The sequence below is a fragment of the Rutilus rutilus genome (assembly GCF_951802725.1).
Source record: "Rutilus rutilus genome assembly, chromosome: 11".
NCBI classification, from domain to species: Eukaryota; Metazoa; Chordata; class Actinopteri; order Cypriniformes; family Leuciscidae; genus Rutilus; species Rutilus rutilus.
In genome coordinates, this window is record NC_140216.1 from 22,530,932 (window position 1) to 22,545,132 (window position 14,201).

Below are 14,201 nucleotides of genomic sequence, written 5' to 3' on the forward strand. Positions count from 1 at the left end.
CGTTTACAATATATTGGTATTAAATGCATTTTATGAGAATTTATATTACAATATTTGACTGCAAATGTCACGTCCATAACGCTGGAATTGCCCTATGCACAAGACAACACGTAACATGTATTAAGAAAATCAATTGGGAATATTTGGTTTAATGCTGACTTCAATAAGCATCGAGCTGTGGTAATATCTGAGTTATTTGTCCCATCATAGGCCACAAATTGTGGTATTGTGGAGAGCATTCTGAACTGGGTGAAGTTTAAGGCTCAGACACAGCTCAACAAGAAATGCTCCTCTGTCAAACACAGCAAGATTAAAGGAATTCCCAAACTAGACGACGCCAATGATGCTGGTGAGTTCATGACAGATAAACCCCCTTTCTCTTTTCTGCTGTCCACAGCCATATCAGCAGATTTTAAAGATCATGTTCTGCTTATTAGGCGATATGGTCCAAAAATCTAATTTCTGTATTTTTAGACTGAATATGTTATATATCCTTGGTATTTTCTATGAAGTAGGCTAAATGTTCAGTTTTTAGTTCATAATGCACACAATGGGTAAATGAAGCTTGCAATGCACTTTGTTTCAGGGCAAAAGTCTTTTTAAGCTGTAAAGGCCATACATTACATTACTAAGTTTAACACACTATTCTTTGTACTGCAGTTTATGGTGCTGTTGTAATTTTTTTAAAGAGATTTGACGTACTTCCACTTCTGAATGCAACCTGTTTATGGCATTCCCTACAGATTAAATGGTTTCGCCGCTCATCTGATCTTTTAAATCTGAATAATCTTCAATAATTGAACTATGGCTGCAACAAATGTTTATTTTGATAACTATATAATCTGTATCTGTTGATTATTTCTTTGATAAATCGATTAATTGAATGCTTTTAATTAAATGATCGTAATGTATGCCAGTATTATTTAAATATTTTGGTGAATTTTGTAAAAAAAAAAAAAAGTAAGACTATAGGCTTTTTTGCACAAAGACAAATGTTGGACTTGGGAGCAAAAATTCTTTGCGATAAACATTTTCACTTGAATTTGAAAAGAATGTTAAAGGGTTAGTTCAGGCTTGTTTATACCTGGTCACGTTTTCTCCGATCGTTAAAAGTTTAGGTGTAAATGCCCTCCGAACAGCTTTCGAGACTCAAATCCGATCACTCAAACCACATCAGGAGGTTTGAGACGCATTCCAAATAAAACTGGTTCAGTGAAAATGCGTCTGGTTTTTGAAACCAAATATGTAAATTTTACTCTTCCAAAAATGGTACAAAACTAAACGTATGAGAGCATGTAATAGGCTCCCGGTAGCCAGATATGACAGCACTGCAGCAGCACGCATTGCTGCAGATGAGTAGCTTCGAAAGCAAATAAATTTTTTGGCAAGAATCACGATTTTTTGGCTTCAAATAGAGATCACAATTCTGAACAGACAACTAAATAAAATAACATGTAAATTAACTCAATTACTAATAACATGTAAATTATTCTGTCAAAATATAAACGCTGCAGTCTATTTATTATTATTATTATTTATTAATTAGAATTCATATTTAAAAAAAATTGGTTTGAAAGAATGATTCAATGAATGGTACAACTCACTCAAATACTTCAATTGAATCAGTGTCTTTTATCCCAGTACTTCTGTGATCATTTGAAGTATTGTAAGACAGAAATGCTGGAGTGTGAACACTGAACACTGGAGTGTGAATACAGAAGTACTGGACACTGTGTGGTTGAAAAGATTACATGCATACATGGCAAATGCTCCCTCTGGCTCAGCGGCAGCGCAAACACAGAATTTAATGTTCCGGTGGTATTTTTGTCAAAGGTTTAATAGACACAGCCGAGTCGTTGTCATTTAGAAATAAGATCGCGTGGGTGTTTGAATCAAGATTGCGATCTTTTATCAATCATTCGTGCAGCTCTAGTGGAGAGGTGTTCTAAGGTCTTTTCCATTACACCTCGATGAAAACATGTAAAAACTGGTTGACTTTTCACTGTTCTTTGTAAAGAGTGTGTGTCAGAAATGGAAAGTTGCTGCAGATATCAGTTATAGCACATATCAGTTAAAGCAAATTAAAGGAACACGCCGACTTTTTGGGACTTTAGCTTATTCACCGTATCCCCCAGAGTTAGATAAGTCCATACATACCCCTTTCATCTCCATGTGTGTCGTAACTCTGTCTGACGCACCCACCGCTAGCCTAGCTTAGCACAAAGACTGGAGGTAAACGGCTCCAGCTAGCTGAAGCTCCCAATATGTGACAAAATAATGCCAACATTTTCCTATTTATATGTTGTGATTTGTATAGTCACAGCGTGTACAAATAATAAGGTCACATGAGACACAGCCATCTTCTAACCGTATACATACTGGGAACTATATTCTCAGAAGGCAAAGCACTGCTACTTCTGCGGAGTGATTTACTCCAACTCTGAGTGAACTCTCTGCTGTTCACCACGGGGCTTCTCAGGTGCTGCGAGCAAATCACTCCGCCCAAGTATCAGTGCTTTGCTTTCTGAGAATATAGTTCCCAGTATGTATACGGTTAGAAGATGGCTGTGTCTCATGTGACATTGTTATTTGTATACGCTGTGACTAAACAAATCACAACATGTAAATAGGAAAATGTTGGCGTTATTTTGTCACTTATTGGGAGCTTCAGCTAGCTGGAGCTGTTTACCTCTAGTCTTTGTGCTAAGCTAGGCTAGCGCTGGGTGCGTCAGACAGAGTTACGGCATGCACGGAGATGAAAAGGGTATGTATGGACTTATCTAACTCTGGGGGATTCGGTGAATAAGCTAAAGTCCCAAAAAGTCAGCGTGTTCCTTTAAGTAATAAAGAATATTATTAAAAATGAAAAAACAACTACTAATAATGTATATCAGCATCTTAATAAGAAAATAGAATATTATGGCGCTTTTCCATTACCAGTACCAGCTCGACTCGACTCGCCTCGCCTCGACTCAGCTCGGCTCGGCTCGCTTTTCGCTCCGTTTTCCATTGCAGATAGTACCTCCACAATAGTACCTGGTCGTCATAGCGACACCGCAGGAAACTGCCGTGACTTAATCTTTTACGCGAGACGCGCGAGACACACCCGCTACCTACACACACAGGACAATGGAGGAAATTGAGTGTATGCTGTTTTTGGATGTTTTTGTTTTTGTTTTTGCTGTTTTTTATTCAGGATACTGCGTCTGGCGCGTGCAATGATGACGCAGTGAATAGTGACGATTCTCTCTGACCAATCAGCAGTCTGCCATGATTTCACGTCACATTTTAGTATCGCCTCAGCTCGCCTCAGCCCGCTTAGAACCGCGCCGGAGGTGGTACGAAAAAAAGTACCTGGAAGCAGGTACAGGTACAACTTTTACACAGTGGAAAACCAAACAGAGCCGAGTCGAGTCGAGTCGAGCCGAGCCGAGCCGAGGCGAGCTGGTACTGTGTAGTGGAAAAGCGCCATTATACCACTGCCTTTGTTTATTTCTGCTTTTCCATAAGTGATAACTACTCTCAGAGAGTGAAATATAATTTTCATTTCTGTCAGGTCCATTAAGTCAAGAACACACAGACAATAAAAATAATTTAAGAATTTTTATTGAATAGATTGCAAACAAGTTGATGTTCCTGAATTGAAATTTGGCGGTATGGCTCTGTTCAGGGAGTCCTCTGACTCTCTGCTATTTCATGGTGCTCATGAGCAGCAGCATTAGGGAACGCTCACACAGTTTAGGACTGTGAGAGCTAAAATATCCCCCTGTGAACAGAGCAGGCAACATGACATAAAGCAAATGCCACGTTATGCATAAGGAGGAGCTGGGGAGGTGGCGGGCAGCAGAAGCGAGCAGCAAGCATGTATGAGCAAACTGAAAGTGCTTTAAATAGGGCGCCTTGTTTGAGCTTGGCCATTGAGCAGCGAGGGGAGCTAACCAGCTAATGCAGCTCAGCTGAAGCAGATCAGCTGGAGCAGATCAGCTGACGGGACAGTGTTGTTAGCAAATAGCATTAGCAGCGTCTTGACTACCTGGCCTGCCAGAACTGACGCTGACGCTCAATTTATGGCATTGGTCTAAACACACAACACGCATGCGAAGATCGACCAAACATTTGTGTTGGTGTGAACAGGCCTTATTTGTGAAAACATTCAATTCCTGTTAAAAAGTAATGTTTTTTGGCTCGTTTCCACTGAGCGGTACGGTACGGTACGGTACGGAACGGTACGCATTTATTTGCGTTTCCACTATCAAAAGTTGTGAATGGTACCAAAATGCCGAACCGTACCGTACCACTTTTTAGGTACCCTTCCATTGGGGTACCTAGCACAGTGGTACGGTACTAAAAGGTGGAGCTAGACTCACTGCAGGACGTTGATTGGTTGACAGAGAATCGTCACTTGCGCGTGCTACAAGGGGAATGACAACATAAGAAGCGCCATTTTTAATATACAGTTTAATATAATACTACTGTTACTGTGTCACGAAATGTAATTTTAAGAGTTTTTCAGGCGAGAATGTAGTTGTTTAAAGCTCAAATCTGTGGTTTATTTATAAAGATGATTTTTTTTTTTTTGGTTGTGAGATCCATGCGATCAGCGGGCGCTCGGCGCTCATGTTTCCCGGCTGGATGAGCCTTTCCTCGGCTAGTTCTTCTGACGTTCGCCGCTGACTCCGACGGTAGTGGTTAAACATGAGATATAATTCGTCTTGTGTAGACCTAACGGGCGATCTTTGGTCTCGTGAATATATAATTCGTTCCCTGTCAATCGTTTTGGCTGAGGGCTAAGTTTAGTTTCATATTATAGGCTATTTGTATTTAACTTTACTGTTGTAATGTTAGACTAGAGCGCTGCATTTGGATATTTGACTGAATTGTTTGCTTTATTTCTTATTGTATAGCTTCTTGTACCTTTTACTTAAACTTTTATATTGGCTATTATTGATAAAACTGAAATTTTACAAAAAGAAATATGTTTTTTTGTCATTTTTTTATTACAAGATTATCACTGATGTTTATTGCAACATTTGTACAAATGCATATATTGCCTGGAATATGTGTAATTTTTTTTTTATTTAAACGAAAAGAGGTAACGTTAGGGTTGTGTTTTAAATTTCGTTTTGTTATAAATAGAATAACGTATAACGTGCAGTGAATAATCAATATGCGTTGCGCATGAACCACATTTGTGTCCCTATAATGTTTAATTTATTTAAATGAAAACGAAAAGAGGCAGAGTGGTGTTTTATAACATATTTCGTTTTATTGTTGCTTAAAATGTACATACAGAGTAACAGATAACCGGAGTAGCAGAGCGAGCTGAGTGACGCTTTTAAGAACGCGCTGTAGCCTACCATTTGCATGTTAAGGCGGGCATACACTATGCGATTTTCGTCCGATTTTGAGCCGAATTCTGACTCGTGCGACTCTTTTTCGGGTCGGGCCGATTTTCAGCTTTGTCTTTTGTACAGGGGGAAACGAGAGGCGATTAACCTCTCACGACCGGCAATCGGATGGTCGGATGAATTTCTGGCATGTTAGAAATTTTGGTCGCTCCTCGTGACTATATCGCACAGTTGAAGCAGAGCTACGAACCGATTGCCCTAAACGCAGTGTTTTTCCCCTCACTGCGCCTGCGCGAAAACAGTTTAATCTGCAGCAACAAAAAAAAAAAAAAAAAAGAAAGAAAAGGGAGATAGGCCTATTTAAGTTCTGTAGTTCAAAGCTACAAATTACTGTTGCTTACCTCCAGTTCGTGTTGCAAAATGGATTAACCATTACCCACTTTTTCCAAGCCACCTGCGATGTACACTTTGCCTCTTTTATTGTTAAAAAATGTTTTTGAAATAAAGCTGTTTTTAATTTTCATTGATGAATTATTGCAGTGGTCGGACATAGACTGTTAATAATTAATTATATGTATATAATTCATTGTAATCGACCTAAATGTTTTAGACAATTTTCAATGAGGAGAAGTAAGCTTCTATGTAATATTTTATTATCCTCACAGCGCGTTGGTTATGCGGTGATGCGCTATGAAATTGTTGCGTGGCAATTTAATTATAATAGCCTATCACTTTAATAATAAAAGTAGCCTAGGCCTTCCCTAATAATAATAATAATAATAATACAATAATACTAGTCTACTAATAATTTAATATATAAATTGGAAATGCTAAATCTTCTTGATATTGATAGCTGATGCTTGTTTTGACAATATCTCTGGATAGGCTGATATCGTCCATAGGCGCAACCCGGCACGAGGATTTATCGCGCTGATTCGCGCATATTTCACACGTATAGTGTGAGCAGTCAAGTCGCAGCTCGACGTTCGGACCGTACAATGTGAGCACATAAATCCTGAGCTTTGGCTTTACATCGCATACGATATACTCGTTCAGTGTGAGTAGGTTCCTTGCTGAAATCGCACAGACATCGCACAGTGTATGCCCGCCTTAAGAGTCGCACATGGCAAGTACAAACTTTGCGTACTTGATATTGAGAAAAGCCTAATGTCGGCGCTTGTCTTCTTGTGACAAACATGTCGAGGAGCAAGAACAAGATCTGCTGTATGTCATCCATTGTAGTTTACTATGTTCTTCTTCGCGCGAAAATGACGTCGATCGAAACACCACGCCTATCAAGTAAGGGTACTGTTGGCAGTGGAAACGCTAGCCAGATCATGGTTAAAAGACCCGAACCGTACCGTACCGTACCGTACCGTACTGCTCAGTGGAAACGAGCCATTTGTAATTTTATAATGAGAATAATATATTAAAGAGAAGTGGTGCAGAAAATATGTTTAATAGTCAAAAATAATCTTACAATAAAAGAAATTACAGCTGTTGGACTTATTTCATTTGGTAATTGCAGTTTTGTTCTGTATTGCATATTGTAGCAGGTTTTTTGCTTGGCAGATGACTTAAAGTACAGTAAATATGAAAGTGTTGTTTAAAATGTTTGATTCATCTATGAGTAACTCTTGCTCTGTCATGTAGGGGGGAAACACTCTTCAGATTGCACTCTGATCCTGACTGAGGGAGATTCAGCCAAGTCTCTGGCTGTGTCCGGTTTAGGAGTGATCGGGCGAGATCGATATGGAGTGTTTCCGCTCAGGGGAAAGATCCTCAACGTGAGGGAGGCCACACACAAACAGGTAAGCTGCAGGAATCTTGACACGGAAAGACAAACCATAAAATAAGGGCAGAGAATGTAATGATGAAGTACAATATTGACCAAGGTACATGAGATAGGCTTTATATTTATAAGCGCTTCTAACAGACCTGGTGTTTGTTTACTGCGTCTTGCCCTCTCATGCTTCGACAGATGTGTGTGCTGTCTAATGCCTCTGATTTAATGCTTCTGATAGCTTTCATTTTATCCTTATCTGTAAATGTTAGAAAGTCCCGTGAGTATTTCCATTTAGCATATTCTGACAACAAGTGTCTTGTTATACTTCAGTGTTCAATGAGTGCGTCAAACAGACGGAGCACCGATAGAAATTAAAGGTGCCCTTGCATGGATTATTTTATTATTTTAGAATGTTTCCTGGGGTGCCCTTATAATGTTAGTATGTTTTTTAGATCAAAATTTGTTATAATTTAGAAATAAAAGGCATTTTTCCTAGCCTGATTTTAGCCTGATTTTTGAACACTCTGTTTGAAGGGGCGTGTCTGCTGTGAGACTTCAGTGTAAACGCCCACTGCTGTGATTGGCTGCTGTGAGACTTTAGTGTAAGCCCGTTGATCAAGTGAATGAAGATCTTATCATTGCAATGCAGTTTCTGCACTCTCACTAATGATTTCACCAATGTAAACATGATTTACGTACAGTAAGAGCTTCGTTGTGCAGTGTAACAGCGTCATTGATTTCATAACGAATTTTGGCAAGTGTCTAGATAAACTCGCGCTGTGTGATTGACAGCTTGGGCGACTGGAAAGGGATTGTTCTTTGATCGCTATTTGTATATTAATCATAGTTTAAGTAAGATTATTTTCATCCTACTAAGAGAAACGACGTGAAGTTGATCATTTAGTCACTGGTTTGATTTACTGATGCATAAACAGTATTGAACGACTTTGAGAGAAAGATTATCTGTCTGAACTTGAACAATTACACATCAGAAATCCACATAACCCACTGGTTCTTCAGAGGCTCGGATGAAGGAACTAAAAAAATACCTTTGTGTTCATTTGTACATCCAAACACTAAGCAACTGCCATGCTTCGCTCGTTTGCAAGCCATGATGTCTCTCGAAGAAAAATGATTCGGACGATGATTCGGCTGCGCAGTTCCGCTGGCCTTGAACATGGGTTGGCATATGCAAATTTTTGGAGGCGAATTATTTTTCAGGGGTGTTTTTCAAAAACGAGATTTAAATAAGAAGGAGAAAACAATGGTGTTTGAGACTCACTGTATGTCATGTCCATGTACTGAACTCTTGTTATTTAACTATGCCAAGATAAATTCAATTTCAAATTCTAGGGCACCTTTAAGTGTAGGTTTCAAATTCTACATGTAAATCAAATAATCATATTTATGAGAGCAGTAACAGTAAAGGCACTGAATAGCCCATTAATGTGTAAGCTTGCGCTCCATCGGCCCAAAGTCCGGCATCTGACCAGCGCGGAAGGTCTCTATGTGTTATTGTCTTTTCTCAAGGCAAAGTATTTTTTGATTAAATGCAATACATTTGAATATGTATTCTGTCGTTGTTTCATCTGACTCCATAAATGAAAAGGTTTTAATGATATCTGTGCATCATTAAATGTCAGCGAATGTTTGACTATTCCTTTTAACTCTTTAATGAAAATAATGTCAAAGTCAGTTAGAATAATCAAATGTAACAATTTATTATGTCAGGTAAATGTAGCATGCCAATTTCATAATCAATTCAAAGATAATCGATATGAAACATCAAATGCTCTGGAATAAAGAGAAGAGATGCAAACCCAACATTAAGATACATGATGCTAAGAGTTTTACTCTTAAGTAAGAGTCACTCTTAGCATCATGGGCCAACTTGAGTTACAAAAAGGCCCAGAGCCCGTTTGCTGCATTCCATTATTTAGACAGAACCTCTTTCACATGGAAACATCTGCTAACAATGGGAATTTACATTCAGAGTTGACACCTTTTGGGGGGTAGGAGACCATTTGCCTAGAGACCACCTTCCTTTGTGTGCCAGCTATCTCTAAACTCCTAAAAACCTTATTACCTTTTGTTTTACTTATTTGGAAATGAGACCTTTGTACCAGTCGCACTGAGACATTTCAAATGATACCGAACTGGATGACAATTGTTAACATTTAAACCATATAGATTGTGTGTAAATCTCAGGTGATTTTAGCATAAGAGAGAGAAGGTGGGGGAAGAGGGAAAGAGATGTATTCTGAGGTGAGACTTTTGTCTGAAATGGTGAGTTCAAATGGTAATTTCCAGCAAGGTCCTGTCTTCAACCAGACTGTCCAGCATTTTCTTATTTCTCAATTCTTACAAATGTAATATAATTACCATGTTCAGACGAGTGAATGTGTGTTCTTCATGCCTTGTACAAGTTAAGATTTTGTGCTTTTATTTTTGTTTATTATCATTTTTAATGTAGTCGCTTTAATTTCTGCTTTAAATTTCTGCAATCAGTTGATTTTAGGTTTAGAATGAAATGTTTGTATTTTAACCCTTTTTTTCTTATAATGTAAAGCATAGCCTATATAGATACATTTGTTTTCATAGGCTTTATATTACACATTGTTTTGAGGACAGCATTGATTAATCGAAAAAATAATCGGCAGATTAATCGATTATCAAAATAATCGTTAGTTGCAGCCCTACTGGATAGCCCCGCCCCAGTTAAATTTCATTGGTCCAAAATTCCACTTTAAACATATTTGCTTATTAAACATCAAGTATGTTTTGACTGTGATATGTATTTTTTTTTTTTTTTTTTTTTTTTACTGATAGTTGACCCTTGCTTTGATTGTAGATAATGGAGAATGCAGAAATCAACAACATCATTAAAATTGTGGGTCTTCAGTACAAGAAGAGCTATGAAGATCCAGAGTCCCTGAAGAGCTTACGCTACGGAAAGATTATGATCATGACTGATCAGGTGTGATTATGTGCTTTAGTTGGTCTTAATCTGATCATTTTTTTTAAGAGAACAGATCTTTTCTGTTCAGAATGCATGCAGGTTTTTTCATGAGTTCCCTAAACCTCTATGCATAATTTCTGTTATGTGTACTATCAGGATCAAGATGGCTCTCACATCAAGGGTCTTCTCATTAACTTCTTCCATCACAACTGGCCATCTCTGCTGAAGCACACTTTCCTGGAGGAGTTCATCACACCCATTGTGAAGGTATGATAATCATCCAACAACAACAAAAAAGTTCAGTTTATCAGGTTTTTTTATACTTGTTTCTAAAACTTTCTCTTTAGGCCAATAAGAACAAACAGGCAGTATCGTTTTACAGCATCCCAGAATTTGAAGAATGGAAGAAGCACACAGACAATTTTAAAACTTGGCACATAAAGTACTATAAAGGTTTGTTTTCTGTTTATTTGAAAAAGTCTGCATCAAATAGCAAGCAGCATTCTTAACTATATGTTAACTGCATATTTGTCAGGTTTGGGTACCAGCACAAGCAAAGAAGCAAAGGAATATTTTGCTGACATGGAAAGACATCGAATTATGTTCAAGTACAATGGCACCGAAGATGATGCGGCCATTACACTGGTTCGTTTTTCGCTGCTGTTCATAATGTTGGATCTTCTTTGTACTGCGTTTAGTGCAACATAACATTTTTTCAGATAGTAATTGCATATAACTTTGACATATTGGTTAACATTGTCTGTGATCTCTGCTCAGGCTTTCAGTAAGAAGAAAACAGATGACAGGAAAGAGTGGCTGACTAATTTCATGGAGGACAGACGGCAGAGGAGGATGCATGGACTGCCTGAGGTATGGACTCCCTGTCAGTTACACACTACAGCTCAAATGAAAGAGAAATGTTTCTAATGATAAACATTCTTAAAACAGTCTTTATATAGAAGTAGCGAAACAGAGTATTAGGACCCATTCACACAAAACAAGTGTGTGAATGTATTATGGCATGACTTTTGACTTTTCAGTTAAACTGCTTTGGGTTAGGTGATATGGAAAAAAATATTTATATGCATCATTTAACCCTGACCAAATAGTAGTCAAGTCAAGTCACATTTATTTATATAGTGCTTTTACAATACATATATATAGCCGCTCTGGAGAAAACCGTGATGTCATCGTCCAGTTCAGTTCTCATATAATGGTGTCAATGCAGGCTGATCAATATTATTGTTGAATATTAAATTAAGTGTTAAATTTAATGTCCCCAACTAATGCCTAGTTCACACTACACAACTTTAAACGTCGGCAGATCGCTGTGCTGTTTAGACTACATGACTTGCTCTGGAGTCTTGAAGTCGTTGTGGTGTTCACACTATGTGACACTACGTAAATGTTCTGCAACAGGGGGTTACACACTACATGAGCTGACAACAACTCTATCACCCAACGACTCTATCCGGTCCCAAAACCACATTATGTCACGAAAACATGCGCAAGAAGTGGAAGGGGAAATAGCGCATTGTCTTAGGGTTGGGCGGTATTACGGTAATATCGGATACCGCGGGATCTTAAAATAGCACCGGTATCAGTTTCAATACCGTCATTACCGGCACTTATATAGCCTATAATATATATAATTTATTTATTGCCTAAAAAATGCTTATGTGTGGTTGCAGTTTGGCAATATTTCTGGTTCCAACCGAATATGAAGGGAGAGGCGGTAAATACTGACGAGGCAATTTGTAAAATGCAATAAAAAGGTGACCGGTAAACACCTCTAACGTTGCATCTCCGAAACAACCGCCCACTCACTGCTGCCAGGATACATAAGCGCATTAAGTTTCGTATTTGTTAAAATATTATAATGTTATTTTTGTTATGTTATATATTATCTTTGTTGATTATGAAAAGTGAACAGCACAAATAAGATGGGATGCATCGGGAGTCAGACGATTTGACCATTTCAATAAATTTAGTTTTGTAAAAGGCCTCTTTAAAACGAATTTCGTTTTGTATAAATTGTATCTAAATTTTTATAAAATTTTCATCATCCAATATGCCTGGATTTAATATAATCATGACATGATGGGCATGCCGCTGTCACTTGCATTGAAATCTCATAAAAAAGGCTATGCCTCACAGACATGACAAATAAATAAAGCTTGAAATTTCTTTAAACGAAAGAATTAAAAACGAAAGAAATAGGCAACTCACTGATTAGGCTAAGTAATCCATGATGTGCATTTCTCTCGTTCATACAGAGATGCGATCGTTAATTTCATTAAACGAAACAATTCAAAACGAAAAGAAATATAGTCTGATTAATCAATGGTGTGCATTTCTCTCTATAGCGTTCACTACAGAGATGGCGAGCGTCAATTTCTTTAAACGAAACAATTCAAAACGAAAGAAATAGGCTACTCACTGATTAGGCTAAGTAATCCACGATGTGCATCTCTCTCTAGGCGCGTTCATACGGAGATGCGATCGTCAATTTCAGTAAACGAAACCATTCAAAACGAAAATAAATAGACTAGCCTACTCTCTGTAATCCATGATGTGCATTTCTCTAGCGTTCACTACGGAGATGCCGATCGTCAATTTCTTTAAACGAAACAATTCAAAACGAAAAGAAAAAGGCCACTCTCTGATTGTGTAATGATGTGCATTTCTCTCTATATGTTCGTTCACTACAGAGATGGCGATCGTCAACTTCCATCTTTGCAGAAAAGTTTTATTAATAAAAATCAATGGACACGCGTCACCGGATTGCACTTCTTGCTTGTTGCACGCACACAGATATGTTGAATAATGGTGGGCTCGGGCTCATAATAACAGTTAATGCCGTCGGCCTGACTCAGACACAACGTGCAGGGGTTGGGCTTGATTTTTTTGTTGTTGTTTTTTTGCCCGATCTGGCATTCAGTTTCTGAACGGTATAGGCACAAGCCAACAGTTTGGTGACGCCGTCTGAGTCCATTATGTCATAATTTTTAATTAGTCACGGTAATACCGTATACCCCGGTAAAATAGGGAGGCGGTTTGACGGTTTCAAAATTCGAATACCGCCCAAGCCTACATTGTCTATTTGAAAATGGACGGCGGGACAAAATTGGCAGTAAAAAAAAAAAAAAAAAAATATATATATATATATATACATACATACATATACATATACAGTGTATATATATATATATATATATATATATATATATATATATATAGTTTGCGCAATGATCTGTTTAGAACCCTGAAAAAAAGATAAGTGAAAGGATGGATAAGCACACGCGGGCAGCAGGGATTGTCTGTCAGAGAGAGTTGGAAGTGAGTAAAACATTATAATGAAAAAGCAGCTGCCTGTTGTGGTTTGGCAGCCATGGTTACAAATACAAAAAGCTTTTGTAATGTCATAACAAGCTGATCATTGGCTGTTGCTCGTCGCGACACGTGACACCACAGGCTATCGAGTCGGCCGACAGCTCCAGATATTTGGCATGCTAGATATTTGTCTGGCGTCTGCGGCGCGTCGGCGATGTGTCAGCGAGTGTTTTTGATGCGTCGTTAAGTATTTCACACTTAAAGATTGGCGAGCGCGGATCACCCGCAGATTTGCATGCGATTACAGCCCGACCTGTCGGCGAGCTCGTTAACTTGCAAATCGGGCTTAAATCGGGCTTAAAATCCTGTAGTGTGAACTAGCCATAAGCAAGCCAAAAGCCAATGGCAACAAAGGTGAAAAAAGGCGACAGTGGCAAGGAACCAAAACTCCTTCAGGTGGCAGAATGGAGAAAAAAACCTTGGGAGAAACCAGGCTCAGTTGGGAAGCCAGTTCTTCTCTGGCCAACGAACAGTGTATGATTATGATTCAGGCAGCATTATAGGTCAGAAGTCAGATTGGATTGGAACAATCAGAATATTATCCAGTTGATCACTAGGGTAACACTAGAGTCATCACTAGGGATGGGTATCGTTAAGGTTTTAATGGTATTACTACTCTTACCAATACTCCTTATCGATCCGGTACTTTAACGGTATTCTTATCGGTTCTTTTTGTTATATAAAAAAAAGGAAAAAAAATAATTTAGAACATAAT

General features: G+C 38.4%; 1 protein-coding gene across 2 annotated transcripts in view; it reads left to right on the forward strand.

The window, feature by feature from the left end:
* Positions 1-14,201, forward strand: part of top2b (DNA topoisomerase II beta) — a 72,027-nt gene that overhangs the window by 14,048 nt on the left and 43,778 nt on the right. For both annotated transcript variants that reach the window (XM_084422813.1, XM_084422812.1), the window contains exons 11-17: positions 211-349; positions 7,002-7,159; positions 9,986-10,111; positions 10,250-10,360; positions 10,441-10,546; positions 10,629-10,738; positions 10,871-10,963. In XM_084422813.1, the coding sequence (XP_084278939.1) occupies positions 211-349; positions 7,002-7,159; positions 9,986-10,111; positions 10,250-10,360; positions 10,441-10,546; positions 10,629-10,738; positions 10,871-10,963 (843 nt within the window). The remainder of the gene's footprint in view (positions 1-210; positions 350-7,001; positions 7,160-9,985; positions 10,112-10,249; positions 10,361-10,440; positions 10,547-10,628; positions 10,739-10,870; positions 10,964-14,201) is intronic.